The 13504-nt window shown below is 28.7% G+C and overlaps 1 protein-coding gene across 1 annotated transcript in view; it reads right to left on the bottom strand.

Moving 5' to 3' along the window:
• Positions 1 to 13504, bottom strand: part of LOC658656 (apterous a) — a 136184-nt gene that overhangs the window by 16721 nt on the left and 105959 nt on the right. Inside the window, 1 exon segment of the mRNA NM_001145869.1 lies at positions 9606 to 10018. Within this exon segment, the coding sequence (NP_001139341.1) occupies positions 9606 to 10018 (413 nt within the window).

Here is a 13504-nt window from a genome sequence, read left to right as displayed (position 1 = left end):
ATTAGTTAATTATTTACATTCTGATGACGAATACATGTCAGAAATTGCAGGAATGTTTAACAAAAATGCCTCTTATTTTAATCGGTGGAAAAAGTTTTTGAATTTATTTTTCAGAATATTTTATTATTGGAATCTTTAGATCTTTATAATAGTTCTTATAAAAAAAAGGTTTAGTTTTTGTATCAAGCTTTTTAATAAATAAATAACGCAAAATAGTTAAAAAAAAATTAATTACTGTTTCAAAAGTTTTTTGAAGTAACAGAAAAATACAAAGCAAGCACTAAACTTCAGTTTTTTGCAAATAATTCGGTCCATTTAATTTATTTCAAAAATAGGTAGTTTCTAATGTGTTAGATTGGTATTTTTAATAGTTATTTATGTACTAAGAGCCTAAAAGTTTTAATTTTTATTTCGATTTTTTTAAATTATTGCAAAAAGTCTCATCAATATTTTTTTCGTGAAGATTTTGCCTACTTTGACAGATTTTTTTGACTTTAATCCAACAACAAAAATTATTTAAAGTTTTTTTTACTTTTTAACAATTACCAACAATGATCAAAAACTTAGAAACCATCCATAAAGGGCCTATTTCCAAAACTTTTTACAACTGACTTACTTGTCACTTGTCCACTTTGTGTATAGTAATACAGTGCGTTCAAAAAGTCTTTAGTCTTTCTTGCTGTAAAATTTTGAACGTATGTTGTTTTCTTACAATTACTACATACGAAAATACTAGCGAAAATCGCCACCAAAATAAAACGATAATCTATCAAAGACAATAAAAATCAAGCAATCTAAATTCCACAGCAAGAGTTGATCTAAAAACTTTTTAATCGCACCGTATAATCTATATACAAAATTTTTCACTTGCAAAAATCACTGTGTAATTTATAACAGATCTAAAGTAAAGACTTGTCAAGTCAGGTCAGGTCAGGTAAAAATAGCTATAAACCATTGGCTATATAATAGGTATAAGGTTTCAGATAGCACAAAAAACATAAAAATTAAAATTAACGAAAATCAGATACGAATATGTTGCAAAAACATATCAAACATTCAATTAAATTAAGTTTAAATTAATTTGCCTGATAAATAAGCAAGTGTAGAAAGCTGTTTATTCGTAACCTTACATTATTTTAAATAATTTTAAAGCAAAATACCTAAGTAAAAAGAATAAATATAGAATGTGATCCCCCACATTACACAATCCCAGCCATAAATATTTTCAAAATGGCGGAACTTCCGCATATATCGAAAGCCAGTATTAATTATTGTGTTTTTTGAAGTTTTTAGAGTTGTTTTAAATGAGTTTTTTCAATACTTGAGTTTAGTAGTTTTCATACAGTGAAACTTGGTTATAACGAACTCCCAAAGGACTTCAGTATCTGTTTGATATAACCGACCGTTTGTTCTAATCGAAAGTTAAAAGTCGTGTTCTAAAGTTTAAAACAGAGCCAGGAAATAAAATATTAATCTATTTTATCAAGAAAGATACAATTACAAAGATATACATATGGTACAAATGAGTTCGCTATAACCCAGTTCCACTGTAGATATGTACAATTCTTACTTTTTTGGATTGGCATCTTCGTCTTCAAACGTTGATAATTTAATCATCTTTCAATATTTTAAAATAGTTTTTTGGCAATTGAAAAACAAAGTTTAGATCGTTGCTTTACCGTTTTCAAATTTTGAAACTAACTACCCCCATAACATTATATACTTCAAAAAGTAGATACTTTTTTGCAAAAGTATTAGTAACACTTTTTTCTGCAAATGACACCGTAGCATCTTAGTGTCTCAAAAAATATTTACTTCAAGTTCATATTAATTGAGTATAAATTTATTATTGTATTTATAGTATTTTAATAAACGTTATCTACTTCATAAAGTACAGTGAAGCTTTGATTATTCGCCAGAAATCATGAAGAAAACTATTGAAATGATGATCAGAGTTCGATTATTGAGGTCTTACTGTAAGAAAATAACAGTGGCGGCTCGTTCAAAAACTATTTTTGTGACAAGACATAACTCAATTTTTCTAGGGCTACCGGACCTGGAGCAAGCAGGACCCTGCCGGGAACTAATTAAGCAGCGACGCAGTGACATAAACACGGATTAGCTGTTTGAACAAGCTTTGATCGGATTGACGGCAAATTAATTGTGCCACATGACAGTCGAGTGGCTTGTTCCTGAAACCCACTGCAAATCCGCTTTCGTTTGCTTTAAGCCGACTGGCGCTTCGACCTACCCAATAGGATTACAGCCCCCATGCTCAAAAAACAAACGGCTTTGTTTTTAGCGTTATTATCAAGGGATTTACATGCAGGGCAACAGTTAAAAAAGTAGTAAACTCAGAAAGTAAAATAAAAAAAATTATGTGAGCGTTTTCACACCTCGGCCAATTTCGTCATTCCCACAGCATTTCAATTGGACTCAGCTCCGGCCGCTGCTCAATAAACAATAATAATTAACCAGCTGTTAATTAATGTTGCTACAAGCTAATCTCGACTTTTATTAACTATGGAGTAATTAACGTCTTTTACGATGCCATAACATTCGATAACGATTCCGAGCGATGGGCCAAGAATTTTAGAAAATTCTAGCTATCTGTGGAGGAAATCTTGGCGAAAAACGTTAATTGGACGCGGTACGTGAGAACGTGTGATAATCCTGCGCGCTTTAATATAGTCATAAAAATCTCAGATATTATTCCGTGTGATACGAGCAAGTTTCCTGTAGGAATAAACAAGTTTCGCCGCCCTTGTTGCGATTTTTTTCGTATTTTTTTCCACCAATCAGCATAGGCAATGAATGCATCCGATCTGAGATAGACATGAAAGTCTAAGCGAAGGATACAATTTGATGATATTAATAAAACATAATATGAATTATTTATGGACTTGTATGGAGTGCAGTAAGGCCATGCACGACAAATCCGGACTTTATATGGCCACACATTTATTTCTTTATTTCGTTTAATTGCATCGAGTATTATTCAATTAATTAGATTAAGCGGATTAAGAGCCGAGTGGAAAATTGCTGCTGAATAAGTTATGGACGTAGCTTGAAGGAAATTTATCTTGTTGCAAGGTGGCGGCGGAACTGCACGTTACTGAACTCAAATAGCTTTTTTATAACTGTAAAATTAAAATTGCGCGGATATAACAACGGGATATTGTCTGGAAGTAGCGTGATGAGCCACTGAAAATCGTTGTAATGATATAAACATAGACGAGAGGTTTTAACTGGAGGGTACTCTGTGAACTACAGCGAGTGGCTGAATTAAAAAATTCAATCACTTGAGTTCCACAATATTTTTTTTAATAAATAACTAAAAAAACCATTTTGGAGACATTGTTATTTAAAAAAGAATTTTATGATTTATTCCATTTCCAATAACAATTTATTTACATAAAATAAACAGTTTTTAGAAAAAATATCACAAGGACTTTTACTGTATTTGATTGGAATTAAAAAGTTCTAAACAAATTTAGGTCAGAGAAAAATTAGGATAAAATAGCCAAAGTTTGACTCAAAAAAATCTGGAGTTTCAAAAATAGCTTCAAAATAGCGAAATCTGAATTTGTGAAAATTTCTTGAAAATGTCAACCCTTTCAAAATAATATGGGGTAACTCAAATTTTGTGAGATTTTTTTTTAATGAACCTTCAAACATTTGAAAAATACAAGCTTTCAAAAAAACTGATTGAAATCATTTTGACTTAGTACTCGTTTCCTGGAAGTAGGGTTTAATAAGTAACGTAAAAATTTAAATGTAAATATACAAAAAAAATATGAAAAGTTTACTACAGATTACAAATTTGTAAACGAAATTAAGATATAAAAACTATTTTGTAAAAAATAGATCAATATTAACTCGGAAATATTCCTGAAGTCAAAATTCCTTAAACCCCTTACAAATTTTGTAAATGAATTCTTTTATGTGAAGAGAACAAAAAATGCAAATCAATAAAAGTTAATTATTCTGTAAACAATTGCAGTTCATAATAAAATAAAATCATAATCCGAAAAATAAAAACCAAAAAAAAACTTTTCAAAATTTCAAAGCGGTCATTTTCCGAAAAAATCTGGAGCTGAAAGTATATTTTCTAATTTCGGATGTGCCAAAAAGTTTAGGGATTTTATAAAATCTAACTGAAAATATGAGGCCTTCAGGAATAATCGAAGTTAACTCAAAAATTGATGAAAATAGTTCAAATAAACATTAAAAATTTTGCAAGGGAACTGATTTAAATAATTTGGTTTTATTCAACCTTTAGTGATATTTGATTTAAATCACAACTCACATATAGTCCATTTCCAATCCCGGAAATAAAAAAATTAACAAGTAATGTAACAATTTGAGTGTAAATGTTATTATGTTAAAAATTAGCTAAAGATTAGAAATTTGTAAACACAATTACATTACGTTGTTTTTGAGAAAACGTTCAAAGTTAATTTCGAAAAAATCCAGGCTTTGAAAGCTATTTTCTAGTTTTAAAAATCTGCGGTTTAAAAATTTGCTAAATGACCTTTCTTATGAAAAACAAACAGAGATAGCCAAATTTGTCCAATTTTTAATGAAAATTAAACTGTTCTGAAATAAGTCCGGACTAGAAGAACTAATATAATTAAATAAAATTAAAATAATTATTAAAAGTTTTCTCAAAGTTCCAAAGTTTTTGTAGAAAACTGGCAAAAAATTGCAAATATAATAACATTTAAGAAGAAATTACTGTATAAAATTTATTCCGAAGAAAGGAAGAGCAGGGAGAGCAAACAGAGCAGCAAAAACATTTTGTAATTTATAAAACATGCGTATTTTTTAGATTTAGTAAGCAAGTTTAGTCCAAAAAACACTAAAAAGTTAGAAAATATATACTTATTCAAGTGAACTAAACCAAATAATTCCGTGTTGTCAAATATTTATTGTTTTGTCTTAAGATTTACAAATAACACCTCGAAGTAATTAATTCCAACTTTTAGAAATAGAATTTATATAATTTAAAAGTTCCCTTTTATGATGAAAATTAGCTAACATTAATTGGTTAAGTAATTCAGAAAAAAACCAAAACAAAATTTATTTTCCAGTTTTGAATTTTTTTGCTATTATTACATAAACAAACCGAGTAAGATTAGGTTAAACGATAACTACAGTTTTGAAAAATTCGGACAAAGTTATTTCTCAAAAAAACGAGACCCATGCAAAAACTATTAGGTTATTCGTGTTTTAAAGCCATTGGAAATTTTATTAACATTTTTTAATGAACGTTACGTGAAAATGTGATAACCTAGATAATTTAACTCCAATGAATTTTTGAGATTTATCGTCAAATAAATGTTACCTTTTCCATAATTTTTACTGAAACAATAACAAGCTTATCACTACCTTAATAACTATCGAACCGAGAAAATATATCTAACGATAAGTCATTTCGTTCTATCTTCTATCCTATTTCTTTTATTTTGATTTTTTTCTCAAGTCTATTTGTTTCTGATGTCTATTTCTAGTGTTCCTTATTTCTAAAATATCACTTAGAAAAAGAAAAAAAGAAAAAAAATAAGTAGAAAAATAACCACAAAAAAGAAAAATACAGAATAAAGAAACATAAAAAATTAAAAACAAACTTGACATCGTTTCCTTTTTCTCTGTAGAAATACCAATCAGATCATTCCTACCATGTACAATTTATATAATTTAAGTTACTCTAGAAACAAAATGTAATCAACAATAAACCTACATATTGCAATACGAACTCAATTACAAATTTTGAAAAATTAAAAAATTGAATAATCTTCTCTAGTTTGTTCACCCCTTTTAAAAATTGCAACGTTTTTAGTTAGTTTGACAACTACTGTCAAGGCTTTCCAAAAATTAAATAATTAAATGTGTATTTTTAGTATCAAGTGTCTCGTGATTTTTGTATATTTGGGTGCGTACATTACAGGACTCGTAAAGTTGCGTGAAACACCCTGTACTCTCATAGGTAATACTGCAAATTTGCTCAAAAAAACTTATGTTTTATCTCCAAGCTAAATCTGGTTAAATTTATTAATAATTTTTCGAAATATGTATATTCCTGTTTTGTTGAAATCATTCTTGGACGCAAGTAACTTCAATATTGTGAAAACAAATAAATAGATGTACCTAGGTTTGCAGTCATCTCCTCCAAGTCCTTGGGCTTGTATATGAAAAATCGGTCAAAGTTAATCTCGAAAAAATCCAGGCTTTGAAAGCTATTTTCTAGTTTTAAACATCTGCGGTTTAAAAATTTGCTAAATGACCTTTCTTATGAAAAACAAACAGAGATAGCCAAATTTGTTCAATTTTTAATGAAAATTAAACTGTTCTGAAATAAGTCCGGACTAGAAGAACTAAAATAATTAAATAAAATAAAAATAATTATTAAAAGTTTTCTCAAAGTTCCAAAGCTGACGTTTTTTTTTGTAGAAAACTGGCAAAAAATTAAAAATATAATAACATTTAAGAAGAAATTACTGTATAAAATTTATTCCGAAGAAAGGAAGAGCAGGGAGAGCAAACAGAGCAGCAAAAACATTTTGTAATTTATAAAACATGCGTATTTTTTAGATTTAGTAAGCAAGTTTAGTCCAAAAAACACTAGAAAGTTAGAAAATATATACTTATTCAAGTGAACTAAACCAAATAATTCCGTGTTGTCAAATATTTATTGTTTTGTCTTAAGATTTACAAATAACACCTCGAAGTAATTAATTCCAACTTTTAGAAATAGAATTTAAATAATTTAAAAGTTCCCTTTTATGATGAAAATTAGCTAACATTAATTGGTTAAGTAATTCAGAAAAAAACCAAAACAAAATTTATTTTCCAGTTTTGAATTTTTTTGCTATTATTACATAAACAAACCGAGTAAGATTAGGTTAAACGATAATTACAGTTTTGAAAAATTCGGACAAAGTTATTTCTCAAAAAAACGAGACCCATGCAAAAACTATTAGGTTATTCGTGTTTTAATTTTATTAACATTTTTTAATGAACGTTACGTGAAAATGTGAGAACCTAGATAATTTAACTCCAGTGAATTTTTGAGATTTATCGTCAAATAAATGTTACCTTTTCCATAATTTTTACTGAAACAATAACAAGCTTATCACTACCTTAATAACTATCGAACCGAGAAAATATATCTAACGATAAGTCATTTCTATCCTATTTCTTTTATTTTGATTTTTTTCTCAAGTTTATTTGTTTCTGATGTCTATTTCTAGTGTTCCTTATTTCTAAAATATCATTTAGAAAAAGAAAAAAAATAAATAGAAAAATAACCACAAAAAAGAAAAATACAAAATAAAGAAATATAAAAAATTAAAAACAAACTTGACATCGTTTCCTTTTTTCTCTGTAGAAATACCAATCAGATCATTCATAGCATGTACAATTTATATAATTTAAGTTACTCTAGAAACAAAATGTAATCAACAATAAACCTACATATTCCAATACGAACTCAATTACAAATTTTGAAAAATTAAAAAATTGAATAATCTTCTCTAGTTTGTTCACCCCTTTTAAAAATTGCAACGTTTTTAGTTAGTTTGACAACTACTGTCAGGGGTTTCCAAAAATTAAATAATTAAATGTGTATTTTTTTGTATCAAGTGTCTCGTGATTTTTGTATATTTGGGTGCGTACATTACAGGACTCGTAAAGTTGCGTGAAACACCCTGTACTCTCATAGGTAATACTGCAAATTCGCTCAAAAAAACTTGTGTTTTATCTCCAAGCTAAATCTGGTTAAATTTATTAATAATTTTTCGAAATATGTATATTCTCGTTTTGTTGAAATCATTCTTGGACGCAAGTAACTTCAATATTGTGAAAATAGATAAATGGATGTACCTAGGTTTGCAGTCATCTCCTCCAGGTCCTTGGGCTTGTATATGAAAAATCGGTCAGGTCAGGTCAGGTCAAAGTTAATCTCGAAAAAATCCAGGCTTTGAAAGCTATTTTCTAGTTTTAAACATCTGTTTAAAAATTTGCTAAATGACCTTTCTTATGAAAAACAAACAGAGATAGCCAAATTTGTCCAATTTTTAATGAAAATTAAACTGTTCTGAAATAAGTCCGGACTAGAAGAATTAAAATAATTAAATAAAATAAAAATAATTATTAAAAGTTTTCTCAAAGTTCCAAAGCTGCCGTTTTTTTTGTAGAAAACTGTCAAAAAATTAAAAATATAATAACATTTAAGAAGAAATTACTGTATAAAATTTATTCCGAAGAAAGGAAGAGCAGGGAGAGCAAACAGAGCAGCAAAAACATTTTGTAATTTATAAAACATGCGTATTTTTTAGATTTAGTAAGCAAGTTTAGTCCAAAAAACACTAGAAAGTTAGAAAATATATACTTATTCAAGTGAACTAAACCAAATAATTCCGTGTTGTCAAATATTTATTGTTTTGTCTTAAGATTTACAAATAACACCTCGAAGTAATTAATTCCAACTTTTAGAAATAGAATTTAAATAATTTAAAAGTTCCCTTTTATGATGAAAATTAGCTAACATTAATTGGTTAAGTAATTCAGAAAAAAACCAAAACAAAATTTATTTTCCAGTTTTGAATTTTTTTGCTATTATTACATAAACAAACCGAGTAAGATTAGGTTAAACGATAATTACAGTTTTGAAAAATTCGGACAAAGTTATTTCTCAAAAAAACGAGACCCATGCAAAAACTATTAGGTTATTCGTGTTTTAATTTTATTAACATTTTTTAATGAACGTTACGTGAAAATGTGAGAACCTAGATAATTTAACTCCAGTGAATTTTTGAGATTTATCGTCAAATAAATGTTACCTTTTCCATAATTTTTACTGAAACAATAACAAGCTTATCACTACCTTAATAACTATCGAACCGAGAAAATATATCTAACGATAAGTCATTTCTATCCTATTTCTTTTATTTTGATTTTTTTCTCAAGTTTATTTGTTTCTGATGTCTATTTCTAGTGTTCCTTATTTCTAAAATATCATTTAGAAAAAGAAAAAAAATAAATAGAAAAATAACCACAAAAAAGAAAAATACAAAATAAAGAAATATAAAAAATTAAAAACAAACTTGACATCGTTTCCTTTTTTCTCTGTAGAAATACCAATCAGATCATTCATAGCATGTACAATTTATATAATTTAAGTTACTCTAGAAACAAAATGTAATCAACAATAAACCTACATATTCCAATACGAACTCAATTACAAATTTTGAAAAATTAAAAAATTGAATAATCTTCTCTAGTTTGTTCACCCCTTTTAAAAATTGCAACGTTTTTAGTTAGTTTGACAACTACTGTCAGGGGTTTCCAAAAATTAAATAATTAAATGTGTATTTTTTTGTATCAAGTGTCTCGTGATTTTTGTACTCGTAAAGTTGCGTAAAACACCCTGTACTCTCATAGGTAATACTGCAAATTCGCTCAAAAAAACTTGTGTTTCATCCTCAAGCTAAATCTGGTTAAATTTATTAATAATTTTTCGAAATATGTATATTCTCGTTTTGTTGAAATCATTCTTGAACGCAAGTAACTTCAACATTGTGAAAATAGATAAATGGATGTACCTAGGTTTGCAGTCATCCCCTCCAGATCCTTGGGCTTCCTCTTCCTGGGCCGGCCCTTTTGCCTGGGCGTCGTGGGCGCCCCATTGAAGAAAGGAACTTTACCGATAGACTCGACAGGCGTCGGTGGAGGTATCTGGTGGTGGAACTCCGGACTGGGAAACGGCGGCGGATAGTGGTGCATTCCGGGCGGGAACATGCCCGGAGGCAGCGGCTCCGTCACCGGCATTTCGAAGTGCAGCCGACACAACACCGCCCCATCCCTCATCCCGAAGTGGTCCCCTTTCGTCAGGGGGGAGTTGCACACAGCGCAGGAGAAGCAATGCACGTGAAAAACGAGATCACGGGCCCTCATCACCAATTCCGAGGAGATGATGGTGGCCTGACATCGCGCGCATCTCTTCATCCCAAACAGCCTGGAAAAAAAAGTGATTAAAAGGGCGATATAACGCAGTTCCGTGACGTGGTTGTTGTTGTTGTTGGGGAATAAATGAAGCGGTTCACTATCATAAATTCCGGCGTAATTAGATATTCCGGAGTGGAACAATAGTACATTCATTCAGTCGGTGCTCGCTCTTGCAATTTTATGTTTCCTAAATTAGGTGTTAGATTTTATCGGAAGTGGCCAAAACCATGACAAACGTCTGGGTTCCATGATATAGCTGCCTAAATTATACGTTTACGACGCGACGGATGCTTAATTTGTTTCTACTTATTGTTGAAAATTTTTTACTCTTATCGGATATCTTGACGAATTTGAATTGGTAAAATTACAGTGCGGGCTTATCTTATTCACATACTCATTCATCTTGTCATAAATCTTGCGCGCTGGCATCCCGTAACTCACGTTTCCAAAAAGTTACGGCTTTTGAGAACTGGGGAACTTGGCAGCGCGCTGCTGGAAATTTTTATTGCAAAATTTGCAAGAGATGGACGTTGTTTATTAACGTTATGATCGTATCAACAGAAATGTATTCACATTTTTATTATAAATTATACCACACTCTATATCGTTGCTTTTTTTCGTTTTTAGGCAAAATATCTTTAGAAAGTCACACGATATCAAAGCAAATACTTAGACGAAGAGAAGAGTAAATACATTATTATTAATTACTTAATTAATTATTAATTATTAAGTAAAGAAAGCACTTTTTGACAAATAATTTCGTCCTTCATTTCTGAATGTTAGTGGGAAATACATTGTAAAATTTTTATAGCAGTATCTATCTAATAAAATCAAAACTTAAATTTACTTATAAGAAAATACCCGATTATAAATTATCAAATAATACAATGTGTGTTGGAATGATTTTCATCTAGTCGTCTGTGAATTTCAGAAAATGCCGCTTTATAGAACTAATGACAGGCATTTATACATCGAATTTTACTATTCTCCATTTATTAAGAAACTAATCTTGGATAATAAAAGTGTAACAATTTAGATGCATTTTAACGAAATTTTGAAAAGAAATTAATTAAATTTCACAACATACAATTTTTTTTTTCATGTAAACCAATTTCAAAGTTAACTAGATGAGAATCATTTAAAAACACATTGTAAAATATTTGAGACATCTGAAAATCCAAGGTGATTCAAAATTTCCCATGACAGAAAGGAGTTTAATTCTTTTTTCAGGAAAGAGCTCTTTTCACATTAAACAAATATCTACTGAACAAAATAAATACCTCTTACAATCTGTAATACAATTATCAGATAAAAAAAATTAAAATTAAAAAAAAACAAAATCCATAATAAGAAAACATTATTATATACAGTGTGAGTCAATAGTAGGTTTTTTCTAAACTTATTTTAATATGCAACTACTAATACTGATTCCAGCTGATCAGTTCAGTAGTTGTTAAAATATTTCAAAATTAATTCACTATTACATTGTTCTGGATATTGTCAAGTTTGTCTTGACAGTTTTGCCAAACTATTATTATTTGAAAGATAAAACATTATGTCAATTCAATTAATGTTTTAAAAAATAAATGAAGTTTCAAGTGGTAAGTGTAATTAGTATTTCTGGTTGCATCTTAGCACATTTCAGAAATAACCTACTATTGACTCACCCTGTAGATTAAACAAATAACTACTTAATTTAAGTAAATATTTTTACATTTGACAATGTGTTATCAAGTTATCAACATATCGCTCAAAAAATTTTATAGAACTTTTTTGCCGCTTGTTGTCTAAAGAGTTCTATTATACTAGCGTACTTAATTATATCCCCATTAAAACTATAACAACAACAAGAAAAACTAATAACATAAATTAAAAAAAAAGAAATGGCCTCAGTATGGGTTCTTGAAGCACACCATTATTTTTTATTTATTTAATTTTTTATTTTTTAATTTCTTTAATTTTTCTTTTTCTTTTTCTAATACCTAATATGCATAATTCGTATAATTCCTATTTACAAACATAAAAAAAACTGATATCGACGTATTTCCTCAATAATTTTAGTAAAGGTTCGGTAAGGAACTCTTATTTCATGTTAAAAAATACAGAACCTGCCACAAAAAACATAGCTTTATATGCAAACTTTTCTAAAAACTTGTCTTTAAAATAGACTTTTTACAACTTTTTACAATAGAAAACACTAATGTTTTACTAAATGGGTTTGAATTTGACATATTTGCAGTCATGTCTGGAGCGCCGCAGGGTTCCATATTTGGCCCGTTTCTGTGTGTCCGTTTATCGATGATATTTTAACTTCTTAAGACATAATAAAAAACTTTGTTAACAAAAAATGAATTATAAAATTGGGTGGTCAACTATGTTCTTTACATTTTCAAAAAAAACTACTCAAAAAAATTTTATGAAGAGACCAACTATTAGATGTTCTTGAAGCACACCATGTATTTTCTATTTATTTTATTTTTTATTTTCTTTTTCTTTAATTTTTCTTTTTCTTTTTCTAATACCTAATTTGCATAAATTCTCTTCTACGTATAATTCCTATTTACAAACAAAAAAAAACTAATATTTACTATCTATCGACGTATTTCCTCAATAATTCTAGTAAAAGTTTGGTAAGGAACCCCTATTTCATATTAAAAAATACATAACCTGCCACGAAAAACATAGCTTTATATGCAAACTTTTCTAAAAACTTGTCTTTAAAATAGACTTTTTACAACTTTTTACAATAGAAAACAATAATGTTTTACTAAATGGGTTTAAATTTGACATATTTGCAGTCATGTCTGGAGCGCCGCAGGGTTCCATATTTGGCCCGCTTCTGTGTGTCCGTTTATTGATGATATTTTAACTTCTTAAGAAATAATAAAAAACTTTGTTAACAAAAAATGAATTATACTATAATCAGACAAAGTGTTTTTGATGCAGTTTTTTAATGTGTCAGTTTTTGAGCATAATTATTTTGATTAAAAAAATGGCTTTCAAAGGATTAGATTTTGTTAAAGACCTGGGTGTTACATTTTTCCACCTTTTTGACAAAATAATTTAAAAAGGTTAGATTTTATTGAAAGAAATTACAATTCTTACAAATTATTGTAAGGAAAATTGTGTGGTCAACTATGTTCTTTACATTTTCAAAAAAACCTCCACTTTTTAAAAACTACTCAAAAGAATTTTATCAGGAGACCAATTATTAGATGTTCTTGAAGCACACCAGGTATTTTTTATTTATTTTATTTTTTATTTTCTATTTTCTTTAATTTTGCTTTTTCTTTTTCTAATACCTAATATGCATAAATTCTCTTCTACGTATAAATCCTAATTACATACCAAAAAAAACTAATATTTACTATCTATCGACGTATTTCCTCAATAATTCTAGTAAAGGTTTAGTAAGGAACCCCTATTTCATGTTAAAAAATACAGAACCTGCCACAAAAAACATAGCTTTATATGCAAACTTTTCTAAAAACTTGTC

This window comes from Tribolium castaneum, chromosome 1 (genome assembly GCF_031307605.1).
Source record: "Tribolium castaneum strain GA2 chromosome 1, icTriCast1.1, whole genome shotgun sequence".
NCBI classification, from domain to species: Eukaryota; Metazoa; Arthropoda; class Insecta; order Coleoptera; family Tenebrionidae; genus Tribolium; species Tribolium castaneum.
This window is presented reverse-complemented; position numbering and strand designations above follow the sequence as displayed.